The sequence below is a fragment of the Megalobrama amblycephala genome, linkage group LG20 (genome assembly GCF_018812025.1).
Source record: "Megalobrama amblycephala isolate DHTTF-2021 linkage group LG20, ASM1881202v1, whole genome shotgun sequence".
In the NCBI taxonomy this organism is placed as follows: domain Eukaryota; kingdom Metazoa; phylum Chordata; class Actinopteri; order Cypriniformes; family Xenocyprididae; genus Megalobrama; species Megalobrama amblycephala.
Window position 1 is genome coordinate 12,298,954 of NC_063063.1, and position 15,867 is coordinate 12,314,820.

The window sequence follows — 15,867 nt, forward strand, 5'->3', positions numbered from 1 at the left end:
CTTGGAGAGTCTTTGGCCACTCAAACTTTCCTCCTCACTTCACATTAGGATGATTTAGAGACACGTCCTCTTCCAGGCAGATTTGTAACATCTTTAGTTGATTGGAACCTCTTAATTATTGCTCTGATAGTGGAAATGGGGATTTTCAATGCTTTAGCTATTTTCTTACAGCCACTTTCTATTTTGTGAAGCCCAACAATCTTTTGCTGCACATCAGAAATATATTCTTTGGTTTTACTCATTGTGATGAATGATCATGGGAATTTGGCCTTTGTGTTTCCTCATATTTATACTCCTGTGGAACAGGAAGTCATGGCTGGACAATTTCATGTTCATGATCACCCTGGTGTGCTAAAAAATGTAAATATGAATGGGAATATACTTCAGAGATATTTTACTCATAGAATTTCTAGGGGTGCCAATAATTGTGGCCAACATGTATTGGAGAAAAACGTTTATTTCATAATTTGAGTTTCCCCCCACTTTCAATTGTTTTACTTCAATGAAAGGTTAGAATTTTGTACATTTCTTTGAATGAAAGATCAAAATGATAAACAATGCAGATTTATTTTCACAGCCACCTTTGCTCATATTTACTAAGGGTGCCAATAATTGTGGAGGGCACTGTAAGTATTTACATTTTTTGACCCACTTAAGTAGGTCTTAAGTACATCTTTATATGTTATTCCATAATTACTTCTATTGTCTTTTAAATAAGGTTAAAGTGTACTGCTATATGTACTGGCAAATGTTTATGGTAAACTAAAATATAAATAGATTTGTAATGATCAAATAACACACTACAATTACAATTATAATCAAGTGCTTTACATAGTGTATGTGTGTGAATTTGCAGGATGCCAAGTTTGTAGAGGAGAGGAGGAAACAGCTGCAGTCGTACCTGCGTATGGTGATGAATAAACTGATCCAGACACTGCCTGAATTCACTGCCCAGCCCACAAAGGATACCTTACTGCATTTTCTGCCTTTCTGCCAGTGAGTACACACACAAACACAATAATTCACATGCAGTAACCATCAGCTGTATGTAATTCAGCTCCATGAACTCTGTATGACACTGTATTTTAGTTCCGCCATCAAAGATACATGCCATTTTCAGTTGTCACTCAAGTAGGCCAAAGCAATCAAACTTTCAAATGCCATAAATGCATGCTGAATAAAGAAATGACACTGATAGTATCATATTCATACTCGCCGTCTGTTGTGCTGCCCCCGATTCACCAGAGGAATTAAGCAAATAAGGCTGTGAAAAGTTTTGTATTGAATGCAATTTGCATGCCGAGTTTACAATCTTGTGGATTGCTTCTGAATATTAGATTGTGAAAGATGCAGAAGATGCAATATGGTATACTTTAGTCAATCTTTTTGACTCCAAGGCTTCCAATTGTCCACATCAATATTCGAGAGCCAGACACTGAAACTCCTTGTTTCTGTAAATTAAATTTAAGGATTTCAGAAGAGATCTGAATGTTGGTGAATGTTGAAGGTTCCCACTCTTTTTAACTAGTGACCTTATATCACTTTTTTTCATGATTTACTGTAAAATGGTTAAGGATGAGGATTTTTAAATATATATCGTTTCTCCCCAGTAAAATATTTTAGAGCTTGGCATGACTAGAAAATGGATATTTGTTATAAAAAATGTTCATGGAGTATTAAGATTTCATTGATTTACATGACTAGAAATCACACTTTTAAAATTAGGATACCTCATATATCCACAGTTGTTTAGGAGGTAAATTAAAATAAGAAATATTGTTAACACTTTACAATAAGGTTCATTAGTTAAAGGTGCAGTCCGTAACTTTTTTTGGTTAAAAATTCTCCAGAATCAATTTTTGAGCAAGTACATAACCAGCCAGTGTTCAAAAGTATTCATCTCTTTACCTTAGCCCGATTCACAGCAGTAATCTTGTAATAATGTTTTATAATAAATCGATACTGGTGGATTTCCGCGGGAAATTCGAGCATGCAGTCATTCGTCTTTGCATCATTACGTCATTACGTCACATCTGTAAACAGAAAGAAAGGAGTCCCAGCTAGACTATGCATATAGGATGCTGCAGGTGGTGGATAATTTATAGCCTTTTCTCATAGCAGCTGCTATATTTAAACTTATCATTTTGATGGCGGATTATAATCCAGAAAGGTCCACATGACAATCATCAGTGACAACTGGAGATTCAGCTGTGGTCAAAAAGCAAAAGACTTCGGACTGCGGAGTGCGGAGTGGCTACAGAAATTGAAATCTACAGGTAACGCTAATACACACTAAATACATGTAGTCACGCAATGCTTATGTTGTTAACATTAACAATTTGAGAACAAAGTATAACAACAATAATAATTTGCACGGTTTGATGCGATATGAGCTAAGCGATCATTCGATTTATTCACCATTGGCAGCGCAATTTATTGTAGGCCTAATGCTTTTTCCCTCAGTTGGTCAGAACAAAAGTGGCAGACATGTTACTTTTCCGGTCATACTTCAAGACTACAATCTGTGATTCCGAAGTACAGTATCGACACCGGTGTGGTTACTGACAGCAAACATTAGATTCATCCGCGCTGAGAAACTTTGCCGATGCACAATGCACGTAAAGATAATAATTCCGCATATAACTGCAATTGCAGGTTTCAAACAGAGATGGCGACTAAGAGGCAAATCTTATGGACAGCAGCTTTAACATTAGTTTACATGAACTAATAATGAACTGCGCTTATACGGCATTTATTAATCTTGTTAATGTTAATTTCAACATTTACTAATACATTATTAAAATCTTAACATTAGCTAATGCACTGTGAACTAACATGAACAAACAATGAACATCTGTATTTTCATTAACGTTAACGAAGATTAGTAAATACAGTAACAAATGTATCAAATGCTCATGGTCAGTTCATGTTAGTTAATACATTAACTAATGTTTAACTAATGAACCTTATTGTAAAGTGTTAACAAAATATCTTTCATTTAGTTGTTTTAGCTTATTTTAATGATTGTTGCCCTATTTTAAATAACTTTAGGTCATCTTGAGGTCTCCTTTGGAATATTCCTGATGCACCCTTCCTGAGAACCACTGCTATAATGTGAATGGAGTGGTATCATTCCATTGTTAGTGGCTTTTTAAAATGCAGAAAGTGCACTCAACTGCTCAGTGTCTGGATATAAGCCCCATTATAATGCTCTTCTCTAATATTTGATCATTATTTGATGAATTACTGCTGCCATTATGAGTAGAAAATGTACACAAACATCACTTTTTAATAAACCCTATTTACCGCCTGCTTTCCGTGGGCGATAATAGCACACTGTTAATTATGGCAAGTAAATAGCACTGACTTTTACCAACTTTCTAAAACCTTATTTACATATACATGTGTGTTTGTGCTGAATAGAATGAGAGTTACTTCATTTAAATACCAATGAGATTTTTTCAACACCTGTTTAAACTAGATTACTATAGCTAGTGAATATATCAGTTTTTTTATTATTATTTTTTTTGCTGAAGCCCCGCACTGCCCACTCTACACTGAACAAATGCATCAAAACCCATTATCTCACAGCTGTTCTTTAACAGGAAATTTGATTTGCTTACACTCCCCTCACATCCTGCATTTTACCGGCCAATTGTCTGTTCCGATTGGCTCATTGATTTATCAGGTCAGACTTCCTTTCACACGCTGCATCTCATTGGTTTATTGTTAGCGCTGGCTCTGGCAGTGTGACGTGATTACAAACAGGAAATTAATAAAAACCTATTTTACTCTCACATCAAATCTGATTTAATTAAGAGACCCTTGGCACATTGTGAGAAGATAATGGCTCTTTGCTTGGCATGACTGGAGATAATTTGAGTGCTTAGGACAGATGAGTCCAGCTGCTTTTTTAGGTAGAGAGAGCTGGATGTGATGTATGATTAGGCAGAGATGTTTAGTGAATGTTTAGTATCACATTTTGTCACAATAGCCCTCATTTAGGGGCTTCTAGAGTCCTTGAGTCCATTCTCTATGTGGATTGGATTACTTTTGTGTGTATACAGTGCATCGTTCACACATTGATTGTTTGTGTTTCTGAACATGTGCTATATAGCAACTGTGTTTATTCTCTGAATTTGCCAGTGTGATTTATGTGATTAACAATTCTGTTCTTGTGCTCTGGAAGCAGCGCTCAGACCTGTAGTAGCTGCTCACAGCAATTTAAACACACTGACGATTACATATCCATGCCAATAAAGCCGCCTCCTGGCAAACAGACAGAGCGGAAAGCTGTCGCACAGAGGTTATAGCGAGCGTGCGCTGCCAACGAGGGAATCCTTTCATGTTAAAACAGCTCTTGTGAACCTGATCCTGGCATCTCCTGACTGTCACTGTCAGTTTTGAGTGGGATGACGAAGGTCTTTTAAAAGACGTTTTTGTGAAAAGGTTTCTGTGGAACAAAAAGCGTTTTCAGACTTTGAGAGAATTCAGCTTTGAAATAGAAGACACTTGAGGTCTATACATCTTTACTGAGCAGGGCTGCTTCAAAGAGCCTCCAGCAAAGGTGGTCTCAGCCAGGGTTGTCGTTTTGGTTTTGATGGAGCTCTAGTGGCAGTCTTGACTCACTTGGTGCTCTAGGCAAGATTGGACATGACAAAAGACAAAAACACAACTTAGGGCCCTATCATACACCCGGTGCAATGTGACGCCAGGCACAACACAAGTGTTTTTTGCTAGTTTCAGCCTGATGCAGTTATCATTTTCAGGTCCAGCGCCATGTGTTTTAAATAGCAAATGCACTCACGCCCATTTGTTTGGCCATGGGCGTGCTGGTCTGAAAACAAGGTGTGTTCAGGTGCATTGTTGGCGTGTTGCTATTTTGAGGCAACTGAAAATGTCTGCGCCATTGACCAACAAAAACCTGGTCTAAAGTCACAATGTTGCAATATTTTTTTTTTTGTTATTTAATGGGCGCATTAGTAATACGCACCTGTAGGCAGGTGCACAACATGTGTACACTCTGCTTATTACACACAAAGGGACTCAGCAGCACACAAACATTTTTAAATATTAAAAATAAAAGGATTCCCCTCTGGAGAAGCTTACAGTCTTTTCGCTTGCAAATTCTGCCATGTAAATAGTGAATCCACCATTGTGCAAGCACAACTGGCTTTTAAATGGAATGGGAGATGAGACTCTGATTGGTTTATTGCACGTTACGCGAACCATTTTTTTCATCGTTAAACTAGCAAGAGGATTCGGACACGCCCTAAGTGCACCTGCACCATGTGCTTCAGACCATGCGCTTAGATTGTTAAAATAGGGCCCTTATTGTGAGACTTAGTCTACTAGTTCATTTTCGATTAGGATACAGGTATGCAGGGGTTCAAATTAGTTAGATTGATTTTTTTTTTATGTTTTTGAAAGTTTCTTATGCTCACCAAGACTGCATTTATTGGATCAAAAATACAGTAAAAATTGTGAAATATTACTACAGTTTAAAATAACTTTCCTATTTGAATACATTTTAAAATGTAATTTACTCAAAGCTAATTTACTGCAAAGCTGAATTTTCAGCAATATTCCAGTGTCACATGATCCTTCAGAAATCATTCTAATATGCTGATTTGCTGCTCAAGAAACATTTCAAATTATCAGTGTTGACAGTGGTGGATTTACATAGGCAACCGCCCAAGGTGGCATCTTGACAGAGGTGGCACGGGGTGTCCGCACAAAAGAAAAAAGAAAAAAAGGAATGCGCAATCTTGGTTTTACCACTCATTTGCACATCACTTCAATGATAACGCCCTCGTATGGGTCAATTAAAGGGGGGGGATCACACACAGTTTCTGCCAATCTCATGTTAATCTTGAGTACATATAGAGTAACAATGCATCCTTAATATCTCAGAAAAGTCTTTAGTTTTGTCATATTTATATAAGATAGATACGCTAAACCGAGTCTTTCCGAAAAAAAAAAAGCAGAGATCCTGGAGGTGCATGCTAGCTGCGACATCATTATAAATACAAAGGGAACAAAAACGTTCACGTACATGCACTTGCGCGCAGATTGCCAACAAAACACAGATGATGCAGTTTTACTCACCCGCAATCTGCAAATCCAGCGCCGAACTGGGGCTTGTTTACAAAGTATTCATCACCGAAATCCCGGGAACAAAAAAACACGTGCACAACTCCATTGCTGCCTCGGAAAAATAAACTTCATTCTCTGTTCCCTTAATGCTGGGTTCTTTGGGAAGCTGAAAAACGTAATCTTTCCCTCACAACCAAAAACACACTCCTTCGGTGACAGGAGCTGCGGCTCATTTCGGAGGCTGCGTCCTCCGGAGGTCGCATTTGAAGGCTGAATAATTCATCAAGGATGTCATATTTAAGAAAAGTAACCATAATAAAATTGACTGATATTCATTGTGAGGTGTAAAATACTGTAGTTTCTTTCTTATGTTGCAATCTAATGGATATTTTTCTTAAATGAGACTGCCCCGATGATGTATGCAGCCTTCATAGGGTGCAGCCCCTGAATTGGGACACAGCCATTGTCTCTCTCAGCTTCTGGATCCCGAACGAAATGCGTTGATGGGTGTGCTCTTGCTCTTGTTCTGGGTGATGTGTGTTTGCATGCCTATACAAGGAATTCCGCTCTCTCTTTTGACGTTATACAGGACACACTCAAAAAAACTCTCAGAAACATGTACCGAAACCGGAAGTAGTGGAAATACTCCGTCATATGTCCAACTCGTGTTTTGAAAGTTTGGCCATGTTTAACATGAGAATGCAACTCTCCTTAACCTGGTCGGGACTCGGAGTGTGCACCTGGAAAAATACTCTAGCTCAGAAGTAAGGAAGAGCGGGGGTTGGTTTACGTCACCTCAGGGCTTCCAGTGGGGAGACCTGAGGTGACAGAAGGGTGGCAGAAGGGGTGGTTCGCCCCAGGGCGCCATAAGAGCTACAACCGCCACTGAATGTTGAAAACAGTTGTGCTGCTTCATATTTTTGAGGATACCGTGACACATTTTTTTTCAGGATTCTTTGATGAATAGAAAGTTCAAAATAACAGCAATAATTTGAAGCAGACTTTTTAAAAAAAAAAACATTTTAAGTGTCTTTACTGATACTTTTGATCAATTTAATGCATCCTTGCTTTTTTTTCCGAAAAAAAATCATACTGACCTCAAAATCTTTGAATGTACATCATTTTTGTTAGTGGCATTTATATATAAATCCATATATAATGTGATACTTTTTTAGATAAATATTATAAGTATTGATTTGTCAAAATCGACTGGTCTCAAAAATCTAAGGGAGCAGGTTGATTGATTGTTGCGGTTAAGCATTATTGACCACATCCGTAATGCTCGTTTCGGTTTCAATGTGGTTGAGCCGTTTCCAAATTTTCTTCATAGATATTACCTGCCTAAATCCACAACAAGAAGCCTCTCCAGCAGAAGTGTAGGGGATAGACGAATAAGAAGGGCTTGTTCCACAGCTAAATGAAGAGCTGAATCTCTGTTATGTAACATTAGGAGGCTCTTTCAGGCTTCTGTTTAGACTGCAGATCAGCTTTCTGCCGCATGGACCCATTGAATAGTATCTGCATGAGTGTGCGTGTGTGTGTGTTGGTTTGTGAGGAGCTGAGGATGGAGAGATGGATAGATTTACTGGTGGGGGGCATCTCAGCACCCCACTTACCTGCTTCTAGCTTCTTCCCTGCTGCTCAAGTTTGATTGAAAGCTGCTCAGCACTTCATTCTTCTGGTATTTTTTTTCTTTCTCCCTCATTCTTTCCCCACGTCCAGCTCTCTACTTTTCTCTCTCAGCCCTATGCCGATCTGACAGCAGCAATACAGCAGAGGAGAAGCCGATCATGGTATGATGTGTGTTGCATAACCACACTTCTGGCTTACTGTTCAAATTTCATTTCCTTTGAAACCTCTTGAACACTATTAGTTATACGTAATCAGTACAGATAGATTAGCCTGCTTTCAGACAGACTGCTTTATGAAAATCATGCCTTAACAAACGTGCTTTTTGAAACTAGTATTTGAGAACAGAAAAGTAAATTCACTGTTTTTCTACTAAGATGATCCAGTTGCAAGAAAAGTATAGATTTTTGCATAAATTGGTCATAAAATTGCCTTGTGGGATAGAAGAGGTGTGACTGTATCCAATCAAATTCCCACAGTGATGCCTTGTGTTTTATGCTTGTGTTAAGTGAGACATTTTAGAAGTATTGAGCCACAGCACAGAGCAAATAACTGGTTTACAGGAAAAAAAGGATGTGGATTTTCTATGGATTTATAAAATGGATTATTTTATTTTATTAAACCATTAATATTAAGAAAAAATCATTTAAAAAATACATATGCTTTTATTCACTTATTGTTTTGTAAGGCTGGAAGCTTACGCTGCTATTTTGAACCAATACCTCGGAAACAAAAAGCAGTTGAAGGATGGCGTACGTAATTCAGTTATTTATCTGACTCCAATATAATTAATCTGACTCCATTAAAGTTGTTGTCATTCTTTTACATTTTAAGAATAAGAGGTTCAAGTCTTTCTTAGAACTGATAGGAAAACGTAGGATTTAAACTGAACGTTTAGATAACGAAAGTTACAGTCACTTTAGCTTTCAACATTATCAGTGATAAAAGGAAAGATTCTCAAAATCTTTAAAGCAGGCAACGTTATTTATTAAGTTGCATGTTTAAATATATAGACAGTAGAATGTAACAACATACTGTATAGAAAAACTTTGACATAGTTACATAGTTGCATGTTGGAAAACACTAGTAGATAAATAGTAGTTGTAGTTGAAAGAATATATGTCATGTTAAGCAAATGGTACAGATGAGTCATTGAGGTGTAAACGACTCTGTCTTCCCAGACAGAACCATCCTGTTCTTGGAGTGTCCCAACAGTCCACAATCATACTGTGATGATGAAGGCCATTGTGCCACGTTTAATTCACATGTATACCTTTAAAGGGATTTCTTAAGTACTAGGGCATATTCTTTGTGAGTTCTACCCATATTCGCTCAGCTCTACAGTTTAAACTCCAGGTTGGCTGACATGAAAACATATCGTTGACTATGGTGTTTGTTGTTGTTGCTTGGTTGAATATTGAATCAGATCTTATAAGTAATATATGCAGAAATCCATTGCAAATTCACACACGTTTTCCTTCAAATGTAGATGCATTCAGTTCGACAAAACCATTTATTTGCTCCTCGCTGTGGATCTTTTACTCCTAAAATGTCTGGCATTCTCTTTACACACACATAAACACACACTGTCACTGTTCAAATTCGATTGGATGCAGTCACACCCTCTCCGTTCCACAAGAGCCAGGCTTATGATGCCTTTGCATTGTGTTTTGGCCACAAACACAAAAACTATGATTCTGGATCTTGACATAGGTGATACAGGAGCACAACTCTTCACACCACTTCTTTGTCACTCATGTATGACAGTCTCACAACATTGCAGCCACCCTTCATCCCACCTACCACCTCCAATTGTGACCCAATGTGTTTTTTTCCAAGAACCTTCCTGCTTTTTTGCTCTCTTTTACTTTGCCTGCTCACTGTCTACACATTCAAAATAAGAAATATAAATAAGAAATAAGCTGATATAGAAATAAAATAGAAAAAAGTCCCTTTACCTATAGAGTGCAGTGATGACATATTTTTGTAGGTCAACCTGAAAGTTAGCATCACCCTGGTTCCCTCAACAAAATCCCAGTAGGACTCCCAGATTAGGGCTTTTGGATTATTGTAAATATGCATATATGCTTTGTGCCCAACAAAAGTTTGATTCTTACACTTTTTCTTCATCATGAACTTAATATTAAACACATCAATCATTTTAAAGCCTAAATACAGTCACCAGAAGTAAAAGCTTGACTCTTTCAACTTTCAAAGAAATTTTAAAAAATCCCTGAAATTTTGAGTTAGAATAGTTTGCAAGAGTGCAGCTGTAAACACTACAAGCCTGTAAATGTGGAATACTGAGTAGCTGAATTTACCTGTTTGGCTGATGATGCTTAATGTGACAACTTCTGTAGCTCAATTTAACCACTTGTTATTAACCACAAGACAAGTAAAAGCTTTAAACGGGTCATATGATGGTTCTAAAAAGAGCATTATTTTGTGTATTTGGTTTAATGCAATGTGTTTACGTGGTTTTAGTTTCAAAAAAGTCATTATTTTACCCATACCGTACATTATTGTTGCTCCTCTATGCCCCGCCTTTCTGAAACACAATGATTTTTACAAAGCTCATCATTCTGAAAAGCGCAGTGTGCTCTGATTGGCCAGCGGTCCAGCGCATTGTGATCGGCCCGTATACCTTAAGCGTGTGACGGAAATGTCACGCCCTTTACCTTATTTAGAACATCAGCTCCCAAAGCAATATTGACAGGTGATAATATCGGTACTGCCTTATCAATTTGAGCCTGAATCTGATCCGGAAAATGCAGATGACCAAGCTGATAGATCAACTTTGCCAGCGCGACTGGACCAGACACACTATGTAAACATAAAACCATGTCTGCATTTGTGATTGTATAAATGTCAAACAAGCGCTAGTCAAGCGTATAGCATTAGTTCTGGCAGGTCACGTTAGTCAAGCTTGCATCAGCTGACACTCAGCTAATTCACATTGACCTATAGGAATACGACCCATATCACCACATTCGTATATATATATGGTCCATTCCATATTATCAGCAGCTTTATCGCATTGCTCAGGAGCTAATTACCCTCCTCCTTCCCCAGCTCCTCCTTCATCCAGTCAGGAATTGACCTTCTGATATTTCATTTGATCAAACTCATTCTTCGGTTATGTTGTTACATTAATTATTGTCATTAAGAAAATTAATGATATTGCAATACTTGGATCTGTTCTGTTTACCCTAAGGGGGGTTATCGCTGCTCTCCCTGCTCTTATCTATGCTAGGCAGCATGGATGGGCAGGGAGTATTTGCCCAGAACAGAACCATACCTGCCAATCCAAACTGTATGCTAACTGCCAGTCATCTTTGACGATAGTGATCCTGACAGAACTCTATACTGCTCAAAACTCGCGTTTGCAAATTCTTAAAATATGAAAACATACTTACAGGCTGTGTCTGTGAGTCAGAAGCTGCAGACTGTATTGCAAAGATGGAATTGCCCCACTTTTTAGAATCAGACTTTGTGCACAAGCCGGCCTTGTACTGTCCCAGGTTCTGGAAACAGTCTTCAGAAAAATGCGCAACACAGTCGAATATTTGGGTTATTGTTCTGGAACAGTGTTGTAAATAAAGCTTAACCACTGTTTTCTAATTGCGTCCTCTTTTGGAAGGCCAAACAAAGTAGTCTGGCTTTCGCAACGAAAAACACAGCATCTCCACGACATGGTGGCGCCGGCGGCAACAATACTACAGCGAGAATAAAAGCTGCTACTTTCATTGTGTATACATTTGGGTGGTGTTATGAAACTCTGCCCCCACAGACTGATGTAGATTTGTGGGGGTGTGTTGGAATGAAGCGTTTTAGGAAGGCATGGCTGAGCCTTAACTTTTACAAAGAATACAGTTGTATGATTTATAAATATTTGGGTGTTTGGATCAGCAATTTCATTTTGATCTATCAAATAACTGAAGGACACAGTAATATTTCAGTAGTGAAATGAGGTTTATTGGATTAACAGAAAATGCGCAATATGCATTAAAACGAAATTAGACAGGTGCATAAATTTGGACACCCCAACAGAAAAATCACATCAATATTTAGTAGAGCCTCCTTTAGCAGAAATAACAGCCTCTAGACACTTCCTATAGCCTGTAATGAGTGATTCTGGATGAATGTATTTTGGACCATTCCTCCTTAAAAAACATCTCCAGTTCAGTTAGGTTTGATGGTTGCCGAGCATGGACAGCCCGCTTCAAATCACCCCACAGATGTTCAATGATATTCAGGTCTGGGGACTGGGATGGCCATTCCAGAACATTGTACTTGTTCCTCTGCATAAAGGCCTGAGTAGATTTTGAGCAGTGTTTTGGGTCGTTGTCTTGTTGAAATATCCAGCCCCGGCGTAACTTCAACTTTGTGACTGATTCCTCAACATCATTCTCAAGAATCTGCTGATATTGAGTGGAATCCGTGCAACCCTCAACTTTAACCAGATTCCCAGTACCGACACTGGCCACACAGCCCCACAGCATGAGGGAACCTCCACCAAATTTTACTGTGGGTAGCAAGTGTTTTTCTTGGAACGCTGTGTTCTTTTGCTGCCATGCATAACGCCCCTTGTTATGACCAAATAACTCAGTCTTTGTTTCATCAGTCCACAGCACCTTATTCCAAAATGAAGCTGGCTTGTCCAAATGTGCGCTTGCATACCTCAAGCGACTCCGTTTGTGGTGTGTGTGCAGAAAAGTCTTCTTTCGCATCACTCTCCCATACAGCTTCTCCTTGTGCAAAGTGCGCTGAATTGTTGAACGATGCACAGTGACACCATCTGCAGCAATGTTGTAGGTCTTTGGAGGTGGTCTGTGGGCTGTTTTTGACCGTTCTCACCATCCTTCGCCTTTGCCTCTCCAATATTTTGTGTGGCCTGCCACTTCTGACCTTAACAAGAACTGTGCCTGTGGTCTTCCATTTCCTCACTATGTTCCTCACACTGACAGCTTATATCTCTGCGATAACTTTTTGTAGCCTTCCCCTAAACCATAATATAGAACAATCTTTGTTTTCAGGTCATTTGAGAGTTGTTTTGAGGCCCCCATGTTGCCACTCTTCAGAGGAGAGTCAAAGAGAACAACAACTTGCAATTCACCACCTTAGATACCTTTTCTCATGATCGGATGCACCTGTCTATGAAGTTCAAGGCTTAATGAGCTCACCAAACCAGTTGTGTGTTCCAATTAATCAGTTGGAGGTTTTCAAATCAACAAAATGACAAGGGTGCCCAAATTTATGCACCTGTCTAATTTCGTTTTGATGCATATTGCACATTTTCTGTTAATCCAATAAACCTCATTTCACTACTGAAATATTACGGTGTCCTTCAGTTATTTGATAGATCAAAATGAAATTGCTGATTCAAACACCCAAATATTTATAAATGAAAATCATGGAAATTGTCAGGGGTTCCTAAACTTTTGCAAACAACTGTATCTCTTTGGGTTTGAGACTTTGAGCTTTGTAACTCTGCAGATCTTATACATGCACAGCTACATAACACACTAAAGAAAAAAGAAAACAAGAAATCGCATCATATGACCCCTTTAAAAAAATCACAAGGAGGTAATGATGTATTTTATGTTGTAGAATAAAACATGAAAATATCTTGACCTTATTTCAGGCATTTAACCAAAAACCCATTAAAAAAAACATTGACTTCAGAACGATGGGGTTTTGGCCTACAAAAATACGTTATCCCTGCAATTGAAAGGTCAAATTTAGTCAAGTTTCATAATAAAGTTCCAATTAGGAAAATTGCTTTATTGAAAATACTTTTTATTTTATTTTGTTTTTAATTGTATTCTACCTTTTGAATTCTTTTTTAATCATTTATCTGTAATATCTCTATTTTATTTGTAATATTTGTCTTATTTTTTAGCAAGCAGAGGAATACAGTACAGTATGTACAGTACCATTCCTTTATTTACATTGTTTATGTATATTTATATGTCGTTTGGGAGCGGGCACCATGTGAGCCAGGATCGCCACTGGCTCCTAGGTTCCTCCAGCTCATGTGTGACATAGTTGTCATGGTTTCCAGGCTGGAGTTGTCTCTGTACGCTGAGCCGCAGCTGGGTATGTATAGTGTCTAACCCTCAACTGCAGCTGATGTCTATACAGCCCTCCCTCAGGACTCACACACTGTCTCTGACACACACATTCCGCCTCGGGGGCTTTCCGCTCAGCGCTCAACTCGCAGGCATCTTTCAATTTCAGTTTGTTAGCCTTGAGTTACCGGTGATGTCAGTGCGCGGCCCGTGAGAATGTAAGGAAACAACGTTATTGCGAAGAGCTTGTTTCATTGTTTATTTACCTACAGCAGGGACTCTGACACGCTGGAGCGTTTAGTCACTGTAAATGCACAGAGAACATCTCGGAGCTGTGGTTTCCTCTGCTCCGTTTAAGCATTTAGGTGCCTGGTGGGAGCTATCTGTTTTCCAAAGGTATTACAACACAAATGAACACCTGGAGTCAGGCAGGAGAAGAAAAAGCAAAGTGCCCAGGGGGTTTACCGATGTTTGCGTTTGTTCTCTGACAGGGACAGCCCAACGGCCAATGAGAGTGGAGCCAAAACTGCCCGATCCAAAGCCTCCAGCCGCTTTCCCAGACTAGGCCGCAACTCGGGCCGTGAATCCCGGAACCCTGAACCCCAAAGCGGTGACCTTTAACCTCTGAGCGCAATCCTCAGAACTCATCAGTATTGATGTACTGAGCCCCAGGACCTTTTCTTCTATTATGGATGTACATACCGCCACTGCTGGCAACTAGCTGGGACGATTAACTAAATAAATGCAGCAGAGTTCACTTACTATTGTGCCTAGTGATTTATAACAGATACGTGAAACTTTTATGAGACTGCGATGAGAATAATGTGATCGTCTGGAAATTATTTGCACATCTTTATATGATTTGACAGTGACACATTGGACTCACTTTTATTTTTATTTTTCTATAGGTTTTGTTACAATGCTCTGCTATGTATGAGGCACAAGGTTCATGTAATTGTATTATGACTGCACTTATAATACATATACAAAACAATCTCTTTCCACCATCCTGTGCACAATAAATCAGGAAAACGTATATCAGATTTTAGATGAATATCTGGTGATGGTCAGAACACGATAAAGCCCTTCTAAAGTGTTACACGGGTATATCTAGCCCTTGTTGTCTGTCCCTGAAAACCTTTCATTGGAAATTTCCCGGGCTGCCATTAACCTGTATGACCTTGAGAGTACTGTTACACAGAAACTGCTGTGGGTGGGGCGTATCGCATCGTGTGAAGAGTGTTTCGTAGCGGGGAAACCTCCACTGAATGAACGAGCAGATCATTTTGCCCTATTTTTAACTACAAGCATGATGATTGGACATCATTTCTAATAAATAGTATTTATGGTTTTTAACATGCTGTAATGTATATGGGGATCATAGACAAGAACCATGATGTGTTTAAATGAATAAATAGTCCACTATCAAATTGAATGTGATGTAGAATTGCCATCAGATTCTGTTCAGCTGTAACATACAGTAGCAGATAATTTGTGTGCTTTGCATATGTGTCTTGTTTGCAACCTTTTGTACTAGTACGCAACTGTATATGATGATTTTTCTTAAACAGAGTATCTTTCTGTCCCAAATGTTACAGGAAGCAGCTGTTTTTGCAGCCTTAGTAAAAGAGCTTAATGAATTCATGAATAAATACAAGTACCATCACACAATCTGTTTTTGTTTCCATTTTTAAAGGTAACTGGAGATTAGCACAATGACAAGGCTGTGTTTGCTCCAGTTTGGGCAAATAAATGGGTCCCACTTTATATTAAGTGGCCTTAACTACTATGTACTTACATTTAAATTAATAATTTGATACAATGCACTTATTGTGTACATACATGTTATTACATTGTACTTATATTTTAAAAACACCTGCATGTAATTACATCTGTAATTAATTTCTGTAATTACATTTATAATTACACTGTTGACCCATCCCTTACACCTTACCCCTACCCTTAAACCTACCCATACCACCAAAGCTTTCCCTAACCTTACCTGTACCCCACCTCAACAGCAGCAAAAGTGTTTTGCAATTCAATATGAACCCAATAAGTACATTGTACT

The 15,867-nt window shown here is 38.6% G+C and overlaps 1 protein-coding gene across 4 annotated transcripts in view; it reads left to right on the forward strand.

Annotated features, from left to right (window-relative positions):
• snx29 (sorting nexin 29) overlaps positions 1-15,467 on the forward strand; it is a 158,798-nt gene extending 143,331 nt beyond the window's left edge. For 2 of the 4 annotated variants that reach the window (XM_048170869.1, XM_048170871.1), the window contains exons 20-21: positions 857-996; positions 14,288-15,467. In XM_048170869.1, coding sequence (XP_048026826.1) covers positions 857-996; positions 14,288-14,417 — 270 coding nt within the window. In that variant the 3' untranslated portion in view covers positions 14,418-15,467. Of the gene's footprint in view, positions 1-856; positions 997-7,818; positions 9,878-14,068; positions 14,193-14,287 lie in introns of those variants that run through there. The other 2 variants (XM_048170870.1, XM_048170872.1) reach the window with 2 other exon arrangements.
• Positions 15,468-15,867: the final 400 nt, after the last annotated feature.